General features: G+C 38.6%; 1 protein-coding gene across 2 annotated transcripts in view; it reads left to right on the top strand.

The window, feature by feature from the left end:
* The window catches only part of syt14a (synaptotagmin XIVa), a 43,507-nt gene extending 25,977 nt beyond the window's left edge, over nucleotides 1-17,530 (top strand). Inside the window, exons 4-9 of one of the 2 annotated variants that reach the window (XM_044375848.1) lie at nucleotides 55-282; nucleotides 8,044-8,315; nucleotides 8,429-8,878; nucleotides 9,783-9,972; nucleotides 10,807-10,884; nucleotides 13,990-17,530. In XM_044375848.1, coding sequence (XP_044231783.1) covers nucleotides 55-282; nucleotides 8,044-8,315; nucleotides 8,429-8,878; nucleotides 9,783-9,972; nucleotides 10,807-10,884; nucleotides 13,990-14,303 — 1,532 coding nt within the window. In that variant the 3' untranslated portion in view covers nucleotides 14,304-17,530. The remainder of the gene's footprint in view (nucleotides 1-54; nucleotides 283-8,043; nucleotides 8,316-8,428; nucleotides 8,879-9,782; nucleotides 9,973-10,806; nucleotides 10,885-13,989) is intronic. The other variant, XM_044375847.1, reaches the window with a different exon arrangement.
* The last annotated feature ends 2,749 nt before the right edge of the window (nucleotides 17,531-20,279 follow it).

Below are 20,279 nucleotides of genomic sequence, written 5' to 3'. Positions count from 1 at the left end.
AACTTTTTGCATTTTCCCCACACTAACCAGGCTATCTTTTCCCATCCCAAACAGACAAGGTCTACTCTGACGCCGACCTGCAGGGCTCATCATCGGACAGTGAGGATGAACTGATGGGTCAGTATCAAGAAGCAGTCAGCCGGTCCCAAGGCCTCCGGGGAGGAGCCAAGGCCGCCGCTAATGTCAAACACGCAGGAGGTTTCAGCTGGGAGAGCCGGCAGAAGTACAGCCCCCTGACGGCTGATTATGACGGCTACAGCAGCGAAGCCTCGGCTGATGACGGTAGGTTTTGTATCTGAGAATTAGAAAAATGTATATGTTTTCCTGCTGGAATTCATATATGTATTTTAAGGTTATTGGTCCTTACTATCACCTTGATTTATGGTTGATTCCCCATCCATCACACAACATTTCATTCATACAATGAGAAGTTTCACTAGAGTGGTTAGATTAATACAGATATTCCCCCTTATTACTGCAGTAAGCTTGAGTCCTCTGCACCTCCATACTAACAAACACAAGTACACCACACACACACACACACACACATACACACAACGTACACACTGATACTCACTGTCAGTTAATCCAGAGAGGTGATCAAAGCGAAGCTCCCGTTCAGCACACTCTCCGTGGGAGGGTTGCGAAACAGTCAACCGTCTGCATAATCTGCCCAGCCGCAGCCTAACAGTTCATTTTTTTCTCTCTCTTTTTAAAAAAATTGACGCATCTTTCATTCACTGTGGTGGATAGAAGGCAGTTTTTTTTTGTTGTTTTTTTTATTTCAACATAGTCCAAGTCACAGGAGAACGCCAGCACTGACCTATTTCGATAAATCTGTTTGCTCTCTTATTCATCTGTCACAACGCTTGACTTGATGTGTGTGCTGCTGATTTCATACAGCTGCACCTTGAGCATGAATCAGTTATTTGGGGTTTACATCTTATGATACAGGCCTACTGTAGTTATTTGCTATATTGGACCTCCTTATTTAGGCTGTATGGTGTTTTAAATACACTGAAAATGTAAATACATAATATTAATCTGTGCACTCAAGTATTTAAGGTTATTAGCAGAAACAGGGAGAAATGCTAGCTTGGCTCTTTCCAAAGGTAACAAAATCTGTGTACCAGCACCTCTAGCATCTCTAATTAACACGTTATATCTCATTTGTTTAGTTCATGCAAGTGTAAGTGTAAAAACAAGAAGTTGTGGTTTTACGAGATGGTATGTGCAGGACTGTTTCTTTGCTGGAAGCAGTAACTTCCTCAAGTCTTGTCATCACTGCTGCTTTTCTGTAACTTGTGATAGAGTCTGGCTAGCTTTTTCCCCCTGTTTCCAACTTTTATGCTAAGCTAAGCTAATCAACTGCTGGCTGTAGCTTCATATTAACCAAACAGACATGAGAGTTGTGTAAATCCTCTCATCTAACTCCCTGCAAGAACAGGAGTAATGTCCTGGAAAGTTGAACCACTCCTTTAAGGAACTAGATAAGCAAATGAAAAATTGCATTTTATCTATGTTATTGTATTCTATTTTATCTGATCTTTTATCTTATCTGAAAGGTCCAAAACTACAGCAAATAAGGAAAATGAGTCAATAAAATTTGTGACATGAATGTTGTGATTTGTATTAACTGCTTGCAGATGCCACTTCTAGACTATTTGCTTTTATATAAGATCATTTTTTAAAAAGTAGATGTGGTGATATCTTACAGAACTGTATCAGATTCTAAAATTGCAGTTTTGTTTGGACACATATTAAGATGCACATATGATACAACTGTGTTAGACATCAGGCATGTTTATGTCTCATAGTGTTTTTTAACAGTCTAATGTTAGTCGGCGTCCTAAATTGGTGAATCATGTCTGAACCAGCTTTGTGTTATATAAGACAGTGGGTTCCAAGGCTGACTGTCTGGCACAATCTATTTAAAGCAATGTTTGAATGTGTAGCTGAGGGATAAATAGTGCATGACATGCCTCTGACTCCATTAGTAAAGATGCACCACACTGTACAACGGTGTTGTTACGCAAGTGCTGCAAAAACTGTATGTCTCTTCATAACCACTAGATGGTCTCTGTCATCATTCGTGAAGTTATAATTTTTTGGCTCATCACAGAGAATGATACCAGAGGGGGAACAAGTGCTGCTTGGTGATATCATATTTTAATATTTTCAGGTCTTTTTTGTATTTTTACATCTCCTGAAGTAGTTGATGTCTATTATTTCAAGTGATTAACACATACACAGAAAATCCCTGCAAAGATCATCTTGCTTTTGTCGCACAAAAAAGGAGATGTTCATCATCTGATCAAAAGTGAAATGCAGCCTAATTTAATCGGTGTCTCTTGAGACTGGAGGGATAAGAGCTAATCAACGATTCTTGGCCGACAGTCAAGTGACTCTCTGACAAGAGTGAGAACACGCAGTCAGTAACAGATTACTGAGTTGTTGTCCACTGGAAGAGACAATTTTTCAAAACAAATTATTTCTGTGCATGTGGCCTACAAATGATTTGGAGTATGCTGCTCAGTTCACCTCACTTTACAGTCTGTGATTTCTGTGATAATACAGTGTGTTCCTTTCAGATATAATGCTTTTGAATGTGCCACATGTAGCACTTTTACGACAATAAATCTACATCCGATTAATAGTTAAATGAGACCATCAGAATATTTTGTCTCATGAATGTCTGCCAGTTAGGACCAGATCAACCAAAGATGGATTTTTTCCTCCTTGTTTCATCTTAAAAAAACAAAAAAAAACTGTTTAGAATTGAAATGAAGAAAAAAGTAAAGTATAAAAACATTCTGGAAAGCAACTTTTTGTCGCAGTATATGTTTTTATTCTGCTTTTCTTTTTCTGTTAATCATCTTAAATGTATGTGAGCTGTTCCGGTTCCTGGTTAGTATCCATACTTGCTATCGACTCTTTAAAGCTATTGGTGTAATGTCAGGGTCTTAATATACAAATTTCTACATTTTGAACCTAATCTACGAGATTTTTTTTTACAGTAAATTAAAGAGACCATTTTTTTCAGAGAAAGTCTGGGTAGATGAGCCCAGACACACATCTCCACTGACCTCCAAACAGACAAGAATAAAGCTTTTCATTTACTGTATTTCAAAGAAACCACTCTCACCGTATTAGACATGTTTGTTTTTTGGACAAAGCTATAGCTGACTTGTTGTCTGTAGCAGTAAGATTATGCGGTGAGTGTTTCTTGTGAGAGAGAGGCAAGGATCTGAGTCATGTGTGCCTGGCAGCAACAATTTGAAATTAGCTTGGTTTATTTATATGACAACATTTTAGCTATGAAAGGTCCTGTGTTCGTTTTAGTGTGATTCAAATACCCTTGAAGGTTTGAAGGATTATATAGAAAAATTCAAAGGTTTGAGGCTTTCTGTAAAATAAAAACAACAAGAAAAACCCATCCGTAAAAGGAAGTTAGAAGACATTTTGCCGTTTCTCAAAACATTTTTTTCGGACTATTGTTCATGTTATTTGTAATCCACAACACATCAATCCAGTCTGTAGCCAGGGAAGGAAAAGGAGTGAGAACTGTGTCCACCATGGCTGAAACTACTAGAGGTTCATTATTTCCCTCCTTGGGGTGAGGCTTTGATGGCAAGCAATCACAGATCACCAATGACATACACACCAGTCCTGACATTAGGGTCAGTGTTTCCCTCCAAAACAGAGAAATATTCCATATTTGGACATAGGTAGTTTCCATGATATAGTTGAAGGCCACTTTTATTAACCCTGAGTGCATTTCATTTCATTAATTTCAAACAAGCAATCGTAAAAGTTCTGAGGCGCCTGTTATTTCCTCTCAACTCCCACTGCTCCTTGTGTTTGTCTGAGAGTATGAACTAGCTTTATCCTCAGGACATATGTATTATACAAGAGGAGGATTGTGCAGAGGCTGCAGAATCAGGGAGGGTGGGTGTCCTGGTGGCTCCACACAGCCTCCCAAAATAGGAAGTAAGCATTAAGAATGAAATCTAAGGTTTGTCTGGACCAACTTTTTTTCTATTCCCTGAGTTTAGGAAGCTGTCAGGACCGCTTGATGAGGACATTGTTATGCAGTGATTTGTCATGCTTTAACAATAATATTATGAAGTGCTTACCATTGTTATTGAATCTTGTTTTCATTATGACCTCATATGAAAAATGATAGGAAAGCTGACTTTCTCCTATTTCTGCTACCTCACCAGCTATCAGTTCACTAACACCACAGATCTCAATTTATCACTTAATTGCACAGATTTAGATGAGAAAATTAATACAAGTAAATATGAAACTATAGCAAGGAGACAGTTAGCTTAGCTTAGCATAAAGGCTGGAAGCAGGGGTAACAGCTAGCATGGCTCTACGCCTGGATAAGTCCTGCACGTAACTACTTGTAAGATCACATCGGTTTTAGATCAAACATGATCAGCGCGCTTGAGAGGTACTGGTGTGTGAATGTTTTTACCCTCGGACAGACCAGGCTAGCTGTTTCCTCCTGCTTTCACACTGTGTCTACACAGAAAAGCGTCAGCTGTGTTTTTTAGTTGTCTATCTCACACGCATTTGACAGCATAGATACGCCTCTATTTTAACCAGTCAAGCTGTCTACACAGACCATAACGGCTTCACACGACCTGAATCATATTTTTATGCTTCAAGTCCATTTTCCTCTGTTTCAAGGACCGCATCTGCTTCCTGTGTAGAAATGGTGTCAGTCTAAGCTAAGTTTAAGCTTTTGCCATACCACTGTGAGTGGTCATGTCATATTGTCACGTTTATATTATTGATGATGGAATTGATATATGTTAATTAGAGAGATTTAATGCTCCAGGTAGGTATATTTTTTAAATTTGTATGGAGGCTAGCTGTTTCTCTCTGCTTCCAGTCTTTATGCTAAGCTAGGCTAACCATGTCCTGACCCAACTACAGTACATAACTAAAGCAAAAACATGATATATACCTTCTTATATTACTCTAGGAACTGTTCCTTTAAGAAATGAAGCTAGCTGATTAACAGGGGAACCTCGTGGCTGAGATCATTTTCAAGTGTGTGTTTGTGTTTTCCAGGTGCTTAGAGGCATACACAAAGAGCTGTTCCTGGTAAAACACCTCGTAAAAAGCTGCTTTCACAGGATGTATTCAAAGCCATGTACAGGTCTATAATAACATCTATCATATCTGTGCTCAGTTTTTCAGTAGTACTATGATGTATTAATTTCAATTACTGTAACTGTAACTATTTTGAATTTAACTCTGTCATTCATTTCTTTGAATAAACAAATAATATGTTACAAAGATTTATTAGACAATACTACATGAGCTGCTACTGGCCTTAAACTGACAGTGGAAGGAGCCTGTGCTGCTTGCCGGGTGGAAGGTCAGCTGTGTTTTCCACTCCTCACAGTCATGATCAGGACAATAATGTGCTGCTCCTCTCATTTGTCTCCTAAGATATTTATACCTGAGTTTCACTGTCAAGATTCACAATGCACAAACTGTTTCCCCGCTTACAGAGATACAAGAAGGCAAAACAAGGCGCCTGCTAGTGCAGAGGGGATGAAACTCTGTTAAGGAAGGGTTAGACGAGAGGAGGAATGGTAACCATCCCAATTAGTGGGCTGGAGAAAAGAGCAGTGCTTTTACACAGCAGCCTCCATCAAATCAACCGCCCCCGGCTCAGCAGGAAAAAAGCTGCTCAAAATGGATTTGCTCCTTTCATCAAGCCCTCCATGACACTTAGTTAAGACTCCTTTGCCTCCATCCTGCCACTGATATGTGCCACTTTGAGGCGGCATCTCGCTGACATTATTAAGAGTGAAAGTTTCAAGAACTTGGGAGAAAGCTGGAACAATAAGTTGGAGTGGATTACGTCATCACAGTGTTGGCTTTTTCCTTAAGTTAGCAGACAGCAAAAGAGGAGGATTTTTTTTCCCCAAGTTATTTTCGTCTTCATCTTTTGTTTTCTTTCTTTCTTTTTTTTTTTTGCAAGAGACGGGGTTTAAAGTACTCCTCGCCAGTGTCCCTATGGGAGTATTAGCATCGGCTGCTCAATTTTTGTGAATCCAAATTGGACAAGGGAGGCAGATTTGAGAATGCAGCTGACAACACTATTCAAGGTTCTTTATAAGTGCCACAGACACGCTCAGTACAGCCTTATTCTTTGCCTTCCAGGCAACTGAATCATTTAGAAAGGTGAGAGGCATGAAATCTGTGGCAGATTAAGAAGTATTCAGTTCAGTCCTTTAATGGTGCATATCTGATGTTTTATTTAGCTTATGCATTCAAAAGATTTCACTCGCAGAGAACATTATGCTCATGAGGATGGGCATAGTAAGTTTCATTTGTCAGAGTGAAAATAAAATGTGTGATAAATTGCATATAATAGGGTATTAGACAATCTTAAAGAATTACATGAACTATTCACATTTTACCAGAAAATAAGAACCAGAATCATTTTGGCATTAAGGTGCAGCTACTGATGACACATTTACTCTTTGAGTCTCAGTAAATAAAATATAGAATAACTTTATATAAAGCTAGGCAGAACTACATATGCATTAATGACTCTTTAATGAACCTTTGGTAATAAGTGCTTTACTGTCCGTAAGTTTAATCTTTGCTCTGTTTTATCCTTGTGTTAATTCTGTAAACTCATTACAACATGGGTAAACATTCTTTCTCCACCTTGTCTCCCATTATCTGGTGTTGTTGTTGATAATAGATTAAAATATTTCAGACTCAGTCTCCTCCAAAATGAAATCAATACTGATCAACATATGTGTAAAGTGAATGAGTAATGCTCTTCTCGACACCCTTAATGAAAACACAAGAGAGCTGCTTCTAACCACACTGCTGCACAAAAAAAAATCAAAGCTAAAATATTTGTTTGCTACTGCTTTTATAGTAGTTAAAAATTAGTCAGTTTTTAGATCTGTGCAATCTATTTTATCACTTTTTATGTTATTTTATTGACATTTTTTCTTTTTAGCCTCTACAGTATGTCTCTCCGTGAAAAACACTTTGAATTTTCCTGTGTATGAAACATGCTATACAAACTACTAGATGAATGCAAAGCCTAATGTATTTAGACCAGAACTTGCCAACTTCAGCATGGCAATCCATCGGTGGTTGCTGGAGGTGGTGTGCTGAAGGGGCTGCTGGCCAGAGTGCAACATAACAGAAATATCATTTTGCCTTTTAAATCATCTGTGAAAAAAAAAAGTTTTTAATAATTTATCTGTTCTAATCTGAACAGATGGATAAACATGCTTATGGCATTCTACCTTAATATCCCGATCTGACTGTCACCTCAACTATAGTATAAGTGCAGGGGAGCTGCGGGACAATAACAGACATAATAGCCAGAGCTATAGCAGAGTAATGGTGCAGTAAATAACTGCACATTTCTTTACTTTAATTAGTCCAGAAAACAACCAAAATATTCACGGGAAAAAAGTACACTGTCATGCATGTACACATAATAATTTGTACTTGCACGTATAGAGGCCAATCCCCCACTGCTGAAAATATTTCCCCACATGCATGAATCTACCCACTAATTGTTGAAAAATCTCACTCTTTACCAAAAACGTCAAGCTGTTGGTGGCACTAAAGAAAAGTTAGGAGCACCAAAGTCAATACAGTTTATCGTCTGGGAAACATGATATACCTAATTTTTATACCAATCCATCAAGAGGGTAGTAAAATATTTAACACGTTATAATTTGTCACTGGTGGCACTAAATAAAAAGGTGATCAACAGAAGTCATTAGGGTTATCCTCAAGGGACCTTGAATATCTGTACCAAATTTTATGCCAATCCGTCATACAGTTGTCAAGATATTCCTCTCTGTCAGATCTACCAGCCAACACTGTCATCCCTGGACCCCTGCATTGCTAAGAACAGAAAGCAGCTTCTCATGACTTTTCTGCATGGTTCAAATAAAAATGTAGACATAATATGCTATTGATAATATAAATATATATAGTGTTTCTTGATATCTTTTCTGTCTTCCTTCTAACCAGCCAACTGCATCCAGAGGATGAGACGAACACCGCCACTGGATGAGCTTCAACCGCCGCCCTATCAGGATGAGAATGGCTCTCCACGGATGTCCTGCACACTGTCAGACCTCGGTGACGCCAAGTGTGACCTATCACATACTAGCGGCAGTCCTCACCTTTCCTTTGGCAAATGCCCCAGTGAGGGCAGTGACGGCCATGAGACAGAGAGTTACCTCAACAAGGGGTACGAAGAGGATGTGCCCAGCGACAGCACCGCTGTCCTCAGCCCAGAGGTAAATACCACTGCTAACAGAGAGAGAGATACAAGGTATGACTGAAAATGTGTAGTGAGGTTATTTAGTGAGTAATGAGATGATTACTGAATGTCTCATTGGTCTATCTTTAGGACATGTCAGCCCGTGGATCCGCAGCACTGCTCCCTAAAGGTTATGAACCAGATCCAGTTGCAAAATACGGCACTCTGGATGTGGTGTTCGACTATGACTCAGAGGAGCAGCAGCTGGCGATGACCATCATGGCAGTAACAGACCTTCCTGCTGTAAAACGCACTGGCAACATCTCCTGGCAGGTCCACCTGGTATTGCTGCCCACCAAGAAACAGAGGGCGAAGACAGGAATCCAGAGAGGCCCCTGCCCCATCTTCACGGAGACCTTCCGCTTTAGCCATGTGGAGTCAGAGATGATCAGCAACTATGCTATCCGATTCCGCCTTTACAGCATGCGAAGGATGAAGAAGGAGAAGGTGCTCGGGGAAAAGGTGTTCTACCTCACCAAGCTCAACCTTCAGGGCAAAATGTCTGTGCCGGTCATATTAGACCCATGCTGTGCACTCCCGGTAAGCAGGATCAAAGCAGGTGTTGGCTTTCAAGCTCTCTCTCTCAACACCTCACTAATTACTCCCCTGCATTGATTGATCTTTTATGTGATTGGATAACATTTTCAGAATGAGGTTATATTTCGCAGCTTGAGAGAATATAAATATCTTGTTTTGTTTGCTTTGTTGGTTTTATGTGCCCGAGGAATAGGTGGTGCCTGCATTTTACATCAGAGAAGAAAACAACAATCAATTCAGTTGCGGTGGTTTGTTTTTCTTTTGCGAGCATTTAAAACGTTACAGCAATTTAAATACATTTCAAAGATTACAAAGAGGAAAAGCAGCTGAAAAAAGCAGCTGGTATCTGAAACCACAAGGGTCCATTAACATATTCTCCAAGGATTTTGTCATATATTAGTTTGCTTGCCTTTTATTGTTTCTCAAAACAATATTTTATGAATTCTGAGGCAAAAGAGAACATATGCTGTTGAAAAAATCAGTACACATTGCCAGGGAAATAAATCCCTGTCAGGTTGTAATGTTGACTTATTTAATCATGCAGGGATCCAAACTTCCAACACACAAAGATTTTTTTTCTTCTTCCTTCTCCACGCCAATTGAGCAATTCCTAAACCCCTCTCCCAAATAGCAATTGTTCAATCATGGCATAAGCAGCCATAATTAGGCCGAACATAACTAAGTAGTGTCATCAGAATTATAATGCATTTGTACTCTGAGTTTTGCAAATGCTATGGATAGTTTGTCGGTACTGACTGCTAGTGTTAGGAACTAATAAACATAAATTTAACACATACATTTCACATGATTAATCCTTGATATTACATAACAGAACAGAAAACCGAGACAGGGGTGCACTGACAATACATCCCAGTGTACAATTTTCATGGTGTGCTAACATTTCCAGGGTGGTGAATCCCAGGTCAGCCTCTCAGATATGACATGCAGTGAAAGCGCCTCATCATTCCAGTCAGTCAGTCAGACTTCCACACCAGAGATCCTCGTGGGACTGGTGTACAACGCCACAACAGGACGTCTCTCTGTGGAGATCATCAAAGGCATCCATTTCAAAAACCTGGCTGCCAACAAGCCACCCAGTAAGTACTCTAAAACGTTTCGTTGTAGTCATTGTTGAAAGACCAGTGAAGGGTGTGATAAAAATTGTGTGCACTCTTTGAGATACTAGACAAGAAAAGGGCAAGTTGAGCGTGTGCATAGTGTTTTGTCTTTAGTATTCCTTACACCAGATCCATTGTGAGATAATAATAATAATGATAATGCAGCTTTAATCTGTTTCTATTGTAAATGTTACTCTGAAATATGACCAATTTGTTTTTCTCAATCACAGTTGGAACTAACAGAGGGATAGAATTGGAAATTTACACATTTTTCTTGCTTTACAGATTAGCAAACCATACCAAACCACCAACTTGTTTTTCTTTTTTTTGTAGTAGCATGGAGCCATTAGTCAGTTTTATGTTTATATAATTAAATTGTAAGTGTGCTACTTATTCATTCACCTTTATAATGAGCAGAAATTGCAAATTTTATTGTACTTGTAAATATGTGGGCTAACTGACGTGAAAGACCTCTGTCATTTATTAAATATTAAACATGCTACATGTGTTGTTTTGTTCAAATACAACTGAGCCAGACAGAAGCTATACAGTCAATTTCAGCTCCACTACCTGCTTTTTAGTTTTCCTCTGGTTTGATCCCTGGTTGCCCTAATTTCCCCATCAGCCTTCCCAGTCAGTTTCCAGGGATCCAAGCAGCAAGTTCAAACAGAAACTGCCTCTTGTTGAACTTTGTGTAATGTTGTTGGCCTCCTGACCCTGTTTTTCTTTCCTCGCATCTTCTGTTATGTCTGCACCTGAAATTCTCTCACCCTACTACCTTTTTGACATCTTGGTCCGTTGTTTTTCTTACTGCTGTCCAACCCTTGTTGTCAGATGGGCTGTTCTGTTGTCTAAAACACTTGATAGGTGGACAGGTTTATATTATCAGAGGTGAGTCTCTGTCCCTGCCACAAAGTGAGGTGCTATCACTGTTGGACCCTGGATGTTTTCATATTAACTTCATGGATGCAGTTTATCAGACACAAACACTGGTCATCTTCTGTAATTTATATTAATTAACTTTAACATTAACATATTTATTCATCTGGTTTCCATGATGAATATAACATTTTTCACTAGAAATACAGTACCAGTCAAAAGTTTTGACACACTTTCTCATAATGGGAAGGTGTGTCAAAACCTTTGACCAGTATTGTAGATGAAAAAAGAAGAAGAATATAACAACCATGAAATGTTCAAGTCCATTGTTTCTGACTGTACTGTCAGGCGCTGTCTTTGCTAACCCTGATTTGTTTATTTCATTTTGGGAAGTCTGCTTATATCTGTGTGCTAAATACTGTATGAAGCCACTGCCAGCATCCGGTTAGCTTAGCTTAGCATAAAGACTGGAAACAGGGACACAGCATGCTTGGAGTCTCTGTTGACTAACTGGCAACCTCAGTAACTCTGAGTAAAACTTCAACTTGACATTTGAACAGATATTACGTAGCTATAGAGGTGTGTTGGTAGACACATTTTGTGACCTTCAGACAGAGTCAAGTTAGCTGTATTCCCATGTTTCCAGTCTTAATCCTAAACTAAGCTAGCAGTGGTTGGCTGTAGCTTCATATTTATTAGACAGATACAAGAGTGGTATTGCATTTTGTCTAACTCTCAGCAAGAAAGTGGATAAGCATGATTCCCAAAATATCGAAATTTGCATTAACTAATATTTGGTGTAAAGTCAAAATTATTTTAAAAAGCAGTGATAGGGGCTATAGCAATGACTATGCATCTTCATTTTTCACTGTTACTCCTTTACACACATTAAAAATAACACTCATCCATGAAGATGACTGCTTGTTGTCAACCTTGTTCCTCCATTTCTGGACGTGTATCTTTTGCATGTAGCCCTGTTACCACGCTCCACTACCTGTTTTGTGTGTCTCTCTCGTGCTCGTGCCCGTGATGCCTGAAAGTCTTTCATGTTTTCACTCAGAAGCAACACTTTTCATGCTAACTCAATCCGGTTTGCTTGGTGGCTGATGGCCAGCTAGAAGGCAATGTTGTGCGTCATTGACTGCTGGCTTAAACAGTACACTTTGGCATGCCTTGGGTGTAATTTTACATTTTTCAGCTCTGCTTACAGCACATGAAACAGAAACAGGACTTCTGTGTTAGAGTAGAGCATAAATATTCATGTGAAAGACACACTGCACTGCCCTCCCATTAATTGCCGTGTTCCTTGTATCCATGAATGTCTGTAACAAATGACACGCTGCCAGATTATTGATATTGTTTGCACTTTCCTGAATAGCATATCCACACTGTATAGTCTTCAATTTACATTTAGCAAATAGTCACATCTGGTAACACTGAAAAAAATCTTTGTGCAAAATCCTTATGAAGGCCTTGATTGACTTTGTGCGTCTTACAACGTGGAGAGAGTGCAGTCAAAAGATGCAGAGCAATTTCAAAGCCCCTTTTCTACCATTTCAAAACAGTACCAAGCCTACGAGTCAAGTTAATCATCAGTCGCAGCCCCTGTCATTCAGCAACAATACCAAAGAGCCATGCATCACTGCTACTGACCACTTAAGACATCCACAGCTCTACAGAGCCCATTCAGCAGCAGTCAAAAAAGAAATCAAGGCTATTTTTTTCACTGTGCTTTTATGTCAAAGAGAGCAACTGAATGTGTGATTCAAGGCGGTGAGCTAGGCGTTGGAAGGCAGCTGGCACTCGACAGTATGAAAGCCTCAGCAATTCATTCCTTCTACTGCCTCTTAAACAGGAACATAATACACAGCATTATTATGGAGTATGGTTGTAGACGAGGGGCGAAACCCTCTCAAAGACCCATTGTGATTGCCAGTCTTGCCTCGTTTACTTTCAGCTGGATTTGTGGCTTCAGTTTATGTCATGATTTCTGCATGGAAATGAAGAGTGAATACGAAAACGGTGAATGCTGAATCGCTTGATAATGGCAGTGTTTTTCCTTTTCCCATTTTCTCTTTGGGGTTAAATGAATAAGATTTATTGGGAATTATTTTTGTGGAATATGCGCTTGATTTAGGAAGAAATAGTGGGGGAATCAGCTGGGAAATAAAAGGTGAGAGATGTCACCCAGACTAAGAGTGTACGGATCTACATTAGACCTAAATTCTTGAATATTGCTCATATGAAACAAGTGTAAAGATAATGTTTTCTGTGTGATTTTAAGGATCATGAACCAGATTTTTTTTCATTCTTCATATGAAAGCTTAATCTGTGGTTTGACATCCTGTTCTATACCCACTGACATAGTTACAGTCATAGTTTTTGAACATTATCATGTCTTTATATGCATTTGTTTGGTTGCAGCAGGCATGCATCTCCTCCAGAATATGTGCTGCACGTTTTGGACAGAGCACGTTTTGGGACACTGCCCTGGGCTCCAAATGTCTGCACATGTCTTGTCCTGACACTGACATTATGTCAAAGTCAGAGAAAATAATAGCAGGCCCTCAAGGTATTTCATGATGAGGAACATTAATTCCAGCTACATCATCTGTTTCCGAGGAGGCTCCTCATCCTCTAAGCACAGGCAGACGTATTGCTAACTTTTTCTACTCCATTTTTATCTTCAACATTATCCCCTACAGGTTAGACATAGTTGCATAGCAACAAGACTGAATTAACACTCCTTGCACCCTTTGAGTTCTTGTTCTGTTATCAGGAACACTCACAGCTGCGCTTTGTGTTTGATCAGGAGAAAACCGCATCCTATACGGTCGTAATCACATACATCAACTGCAGTGACATTATTAGGAACAAATGCTTTGTGCAGAAAATGTGTCATACTTTGCTGCAGACAACTGCAGCAGGTAGTGATGTTTTAATTCAGAGTATAAACTGAGAGACATAAGGATTTTGCACAAATGATCCACTGCTCAAGTCAGGTGCTTTAATTCTTCATTACTAGATAACACCATAAATGGTTTAGCATTGTTAACCAAGCATGTAAAAATGTCATTTCCCCTCTAACTGTCTGCTAATTGTCTGTTTCTTGTTTAGATACATATGTTAAGCTGACCTTACTGAACTCCATGGGCCACGAAATGTCCAAGTGTAAGACATCTATCTGTCGAGGCCAGCCCAACCCAACCTACAAAGAGACGTTTGTTTTCCAGGTAGCTCTTTTCCAGCTATCAGACGTCACGCTCATCCTCTCCGTTTACAACAAGCGCAGCATGAAGCGTAAGGAGATGATTGGCTGGATTTCTCTCGGCCTCAACAGTTCTGGAGAGGAGGAGCTCACCCACTGGACTCAGATGAAAGAGTCTAAAGGACAGCAGGTTTGCCACTGGCACAGTCTGTTGGAGTCTTAACAGCGACAGAACAGGATGTGAAGAATATGCGTGAGGACAACTGCACAGGGCAGTTTGTCATCCCAGTTGGGTAGGAAATTGATAAGGTCCACTGGGATAGATGTCCAGGGAACCAGGGTCAGTGGTGACGAAGGAAAAGACAGGAACAGACAACCACATATGTCACTCAGAGATGTTCATCTTGGCATAGCATAAACATCTTCATGGCATTGTCTTTAAAATCACTGACAGCCATTGATCAATCATGTCATTTTTTCATGGATTGTCTTAATGTAATGACCTAAAAGCGTCTGTAGATATCACTCATTTTATCTGCTGAACTGGGTGAGCTTGAACCTCTCCCAGGAAGCAGGTTTACTGAGTTATGTGGATGACTCATTTGACTCTTGAGTAAATTATTGTCTGACACACCTCCAGCTCAAACTGATGTCAAACCTTACTCTTACCGAAAAGGTTTCAAAAAGCAACTCTCGCAAGTCCCCGGACACATGGCACTTATCTTGTTTTTTTGCCTTTGTAGAACAAGTTTGAATTAGCTGCAATGTATTAAAGGTTGACAGAGACCATGCATGACCATTGCTCACATCAGTAAAATGTTATTTTCTACTTTCTACTACCAAAACTTTCCAATTTCCTTTTTTCGTAAATTACGAGAAAACCATACATTTTTTCTGCTAGCTAGCTAATTGTTGCAACTTCATTGTTTTTACAACAGAAAACAAGACTGCACCAGTGTCATGCTCTCCTTAAGTAAACTTGACTGTTTTTAAAAGTTTTGACAACAGCCAACATCACTGTCCTTTTCATGTGTTTGAATTTCTGTCCAGACTTCTGTTGTTTAAGCTAGAGGTGTGGCTACACAAGGCTATCACTGCTCATGCTAGATACCCTGTTAATCACAATCTAATTATTGTTGTCAAGCTAGAAACACAAAACATATCCCTTTCCTGTGTCTCATAAGCAAGATACAGTTTAGGCTACATGTTGCAGATTATTACTTAAAAACCAACACTTTTTAGGACATGCTTTGCTAAAGCTTTGCCACATCCCAATGTGTCTAACTCATTATCTGTTGCATTCAACCATGTGGAGATATGTTGGAGTTTATTTTGAGGACCTAGAGGGAAAAGGCCAATTTGGATGAGCCTTGAAGAGAAACCATAAAGAATTAATTTGGAGAGTTGAGTTGAAATTGTGACATTTTCATGAATCCCTCAGTCGACACTGCCAACACATCTCAGCATCGTTTGAGCCTCAACTTTAGTCAATAAAACAACAACGAAATAATTTCAGAGACATGTTTTCAAGCCAAATAACTTGACATCACTGACAGAGGAACTGTCATGGTTGATGTCGAGATGAAGTTCAGTAGTGATCTCTGAGAACATTGTCAGATATTTTTGGAAAACACTAGTTGGTGGAAAGGTTGACAGACAGATGTGTTATATATAGAAATGTGTAGTAGTTACTGTGGTGGTTTTGTGATCTTACGTTTCCACCCATGATTGAAAAGTCACACAGAATGTCAAAGGAATATTCAAAGACACTTTTTTATTGGTATCTCTCAAGTAAAAAAAACAAACCTCTGTAACACATTACAGCAGTAAGGCTAACAGGCGAGAAGAAAAAATACCTGTTACTCTCTGAATTGTCCCACCTTTTTACCTGTTCTGGTGCTATATAAGTGCTGTTGCTGCACACACAGAATCCCTCGCCTTATGGTTTAGTCAGTTCATACATTTCTGTAAGTGGATCAAAAACAGACACACCCTCAGAGCACACAGACCTGCATCCATAATTAGACAAGCACACATAGTACAGCACCACTTAACCTCACTGAAGGGAATTCAAACTTTGAGGAACAAAATGTTTTCACAGGAGCCACTATATGTATTGACAAAGTTGCATAATGTCTTCGGGCACATGGGTTGTACTTTTAGCTGTGGCCACTCTCTCACTTTATTTAATTTACAGACAACAGAAAATACATATACTCTTTACTGTGCCTGTGGTTGTGGTGAAAGCTAGCTTAGTGCAGTGTTAACCAAGTGGAAGTGTGTGTGTGTGTGTGTGTGGTTGAGAACATGTGTGTGTGTGTTGACTGGAGAGGTACAGTAAAGGGGGCGTGGGGGGGCTGTGATATAGGTAGTTGTTGCATTTTCTTGCTGGGTGTGACAATTGCTTAATTTAATTACTGGTGTTTAGAAAAAAATAACCCACTTCTTGATTGTCTGCCGTATACTTTATATACTGTATATCTAATATCTATTTTTGTATCAATAACAGGGAAGAAGTTGTGTCAAGAATCAAATATTAACCACCTTGAGAGTTATACTATTCTGGATTGCTACTTATTTATTCCATTATTTTATTTTATGTTGTATAGGAGAAAGTATAACACAGTTATGTCATATAGCTCCAATCCTCTTTACATTCCCTTCTCTAAAAGCAGAAAGGGATGTGATGGAGACGAGCAGAGCTCATCTCATCTCATACCAATCTGTCAAGACTTGTAGCTTTGATGCTTTCTAACAGTGTGAAACAGAAGCACAGCCTTTACAGCACAACAGAGAAACACACCATGTGAAAGATGGCTTTGCAGTAAAATCATTGATACATGTAGAGATATGCTAATTTGCATCCAGAACAGCCAGCGAAAAGTAAAAATCCACTCTTTATTTGCTCCAGCAACAATTGGTGTTGCTTTTTTTCCCTCCTTCCGTATTTGATTTCACTCTAGTAAAATAATAATCATGTCTCCCATTTGACAACCTGCAAAAAGGGTGTTTTTGTTGAATCAACAGGAGGTGTGCAGGAATATAAATATCTTCAAAGTGTGATCTATTGTCAGTGGGTGTCTGATGGCAGCCATGCTCCACATTCAAGACTTTATGATCAGTGAAAAAGTTGGTTTCTCTGCTTCTTGAATTTCTCCCTGGATGGCGAATGGTGAACACTGCTGACAAAAATGCTCTTCACCAACTTTTCACTGAAAATAAACTGATTTTTTTTTTTTCCAAAATATACACTCACTCTTTCCTTACAGCACCACAGATCCTATGATTAGTGTGATTAATGTGACACTTATTTTTTGAAGGTTAAAACCAGGTTTTTCTACCAGCTATGGAAGCAAAAAAAGGCCATAAGAATTGTTATCTTAGAGGCAACTGAATACCATCTAAAATTCAGTCACTACTTAATACTTATTATTAAACATTTAAATATCACAGAATTATTATTATTATTATTATTATTATTATTATTATTATTTATAGCTTTTAATTGTTTTATTGTGAATTCCTCTTTTTGAAATTTTCAGAAGATAATCAAAAATCAAAAACAAATTGTGTCTGAAATCTTCAAAAATACTATACTCAAGTTGCTCAAGGATCAGTCAGACATCCGTCCTGTCAGGTTACGTAGAAGTTCAGATGAGAAAAACCACAGACACTTAAATTTTCTGTTTAAATTTGTGTAACTGAAAAATGTCCTGCTGCTCCATTGCCTTATGGACATTATAAAGAGGGGCATTAAAACCACATAAATTCAGATGGTTGACAGTAAAATATTTTCATGCTACATTTAAGTATTCTGTGGTGATTAATTTCACAACTACATATTAAGCTTCTTATAAAATTCTAATTATTATGGCTTTTCTTTGCTTCCATACCAAACAACACAGAGGTCTGGTAGAACAAATCTCTAACTCTTTGTATGTTTTGCCAATCTTTCACAAGATGTTTCCTACTTATAAGGTTTTTAAACAATATATTTATGCTTTGCAGTATTGTTTTCATTTTCTTGAGACATTTTGAAGAATCTTATGGTTTTTATTGTTGATTGTTTTTTCCTTTTAGTTTAGAAACAACCTATGCCACAGACGGCATCGGTGCCTTACTGTTTTTCACTCAACAACCTTGTGTCACAGTGTCTTAATGTACTTGTAAATGTACTTTTTCCTCTGTACTTCAGGCTGAGATTGATTTGTAAAATGTCTTATGAATTGATTTATGATAGAGATCATTTCTATGTGATGATATTGTTTAAAAAAGAGCAAAAAGGAAAAAAAAGCTTGTGTTGGAGCAGTTTTTACTGGACCTCATCACGCCGTTGTGTTTGTGACATTTACCCTAAAGCAGCTACTGTTGATATTAACAAGCATCTTCTTTGTACTCTGTGTCTGCAGGCGAAGGAGGTTGCTCAGCTTTCACAGTGTTTAGCCTTTTCACACTGAGGGGTTTGGGCTTTTGTGATTAGATTTGCAGTTTAGCCTTAATACAGAATATTTGGTTTACCCGCATCTCCACCATTTAACCAACAGGTGGAGCAAGTATTGCATTTTACTGCTTGTTTGGCAATTTGGCAAATTTGAACTTAAGAATTGTAAACTTTTAACTTTCTTAGTGAAATTCAAAACTACCATAATTCATGTGAATTCATATGAGTGCTATTTGTCTCTAAAAGCAAAGAAGATAGGCAGCTGTTGAAAGTGAAGAGAGGCCAACAAATATATTGGAAAGTAAATGTTTTTGCAGAATAGTGGGATACCTGGGAGATGATGAAAATGGCATTAGTTCACTTGTAGGTGCTGAAATGGAAAATACAAAAAGATGTGATGTAATCAGGTGGATATGTCAAAGTGTGACATCTGTTATACCTTCCTTATTTAAGTCCAAATTACATCTTGTTGTTTGTTGTCTTTAAAAAAAAAACCCTCAAAAAAGCATGTTAGGGAGCACTTAGGAGCAGAGTTTCCTCTAAGCTGATCATTTGGTGGGCTACATTTGATCACACTGACAGATAATAACTTTCAAGCCATCAGTTTTTGTTCCATTCTGCGGGGACTTTTCTGTGGCGTAGGGCTGACTGAATTCTTGACGCCCCTGCTTTGTGTGATCTTGGAACCAACCTAAATCTTTCAGAGCTAGTTTTAGCTATTGCAAAAAGGAGAAAAAAAAGGTAAAGAGAGAGAAAACAAGATCAGAGATATATGGTTTTTACAATTAGGCTAAGTGAGTTCTCCAGCACATTCCACAGCTGAACACAGAACAAAACGCTTAGGGGAAGAAATGCTGGAAAATAAGATTCAGTGGCTGCTGCTGAATCAAAGGGGAAATGCATAACAGATGAGAGGGGCTTGCTCCCTCCCCTCTCTTTGTCGGTCACATCCCTGCAGAGCAGATCTCCAACACACAACCCGTCTAAAAAAAGTGTTAGAATGCCTTCAGGTGATGTCGGGAAATATGACAATTACGAATTTGGTGCATATAAATGACCCAGACAAAGTGATAATGATGTGACATGCAGGAGAGTATAAAGGGAATGGGAAATGAACACGAGATGAATATATTGATAAGCAAATACGCTGTAAAACGGGTGATGTAGCTGTGGCTATGATGATGGATTGATGTCTGAGTGACAATTATTAGTCCAACAAACAGCCTACAAAAAGGTATTAACTAATATTGATTAAAAAAAAAAAATAATTAGAGTTGATACAATTAGTCTATTAATTAATTGACTGAGGGAACAAGGAGCAATTGCTCATTAATCAGTTAATCAAGAAAATATTTGGCAAATTAAATGATCACCTTAAAAAACATCAGTTGCAGTCTTAATTTTGATCAAATCTAATCGATTGATTAATCATTTAATACGTTTTTCAAGCAAAGATGCCAAAAGTTCAAATGTCAGGATTTGTTGCTTTGTCTTATATGATAGTAAATTAAATATCATTGGATTTTACATCGTTGGTTGGACAAAACAAGCAATCTGAAGACGTCACATTAGGCTCTGAAAATAGTAATGGGCATTTTTCACTATTGTCTAACATTTCGTAGACCAAATGATTATTCATTGAGAAAATAATCGACAAATTAATCGATAATGAAAATAAGCGTTGGTTGCAGCCCTAAACATAATCGAGAGGAGCATCAGTTCAAAAGGCGCCACAATGAGTCACAGACTGTTCACTTT

This window comes from Thunnus albacares, chromosome 15, assembly GCF_914725855.1.
Source record: "Thunnus albacares chromosome 15, fThuAlb1.1, whole genome shotgun sequence".
NCBI lineage: Eukaryota > Metazoa > Chordata > Actinopteri > Scombriformes > Scombridae > Thunnus > Thunnus albacares.
The sequence above is the reverse complement of the archived record's forward strand: the minus strand, read 5'-3'. Positions and strand labels throughout refer to the sequence as shown.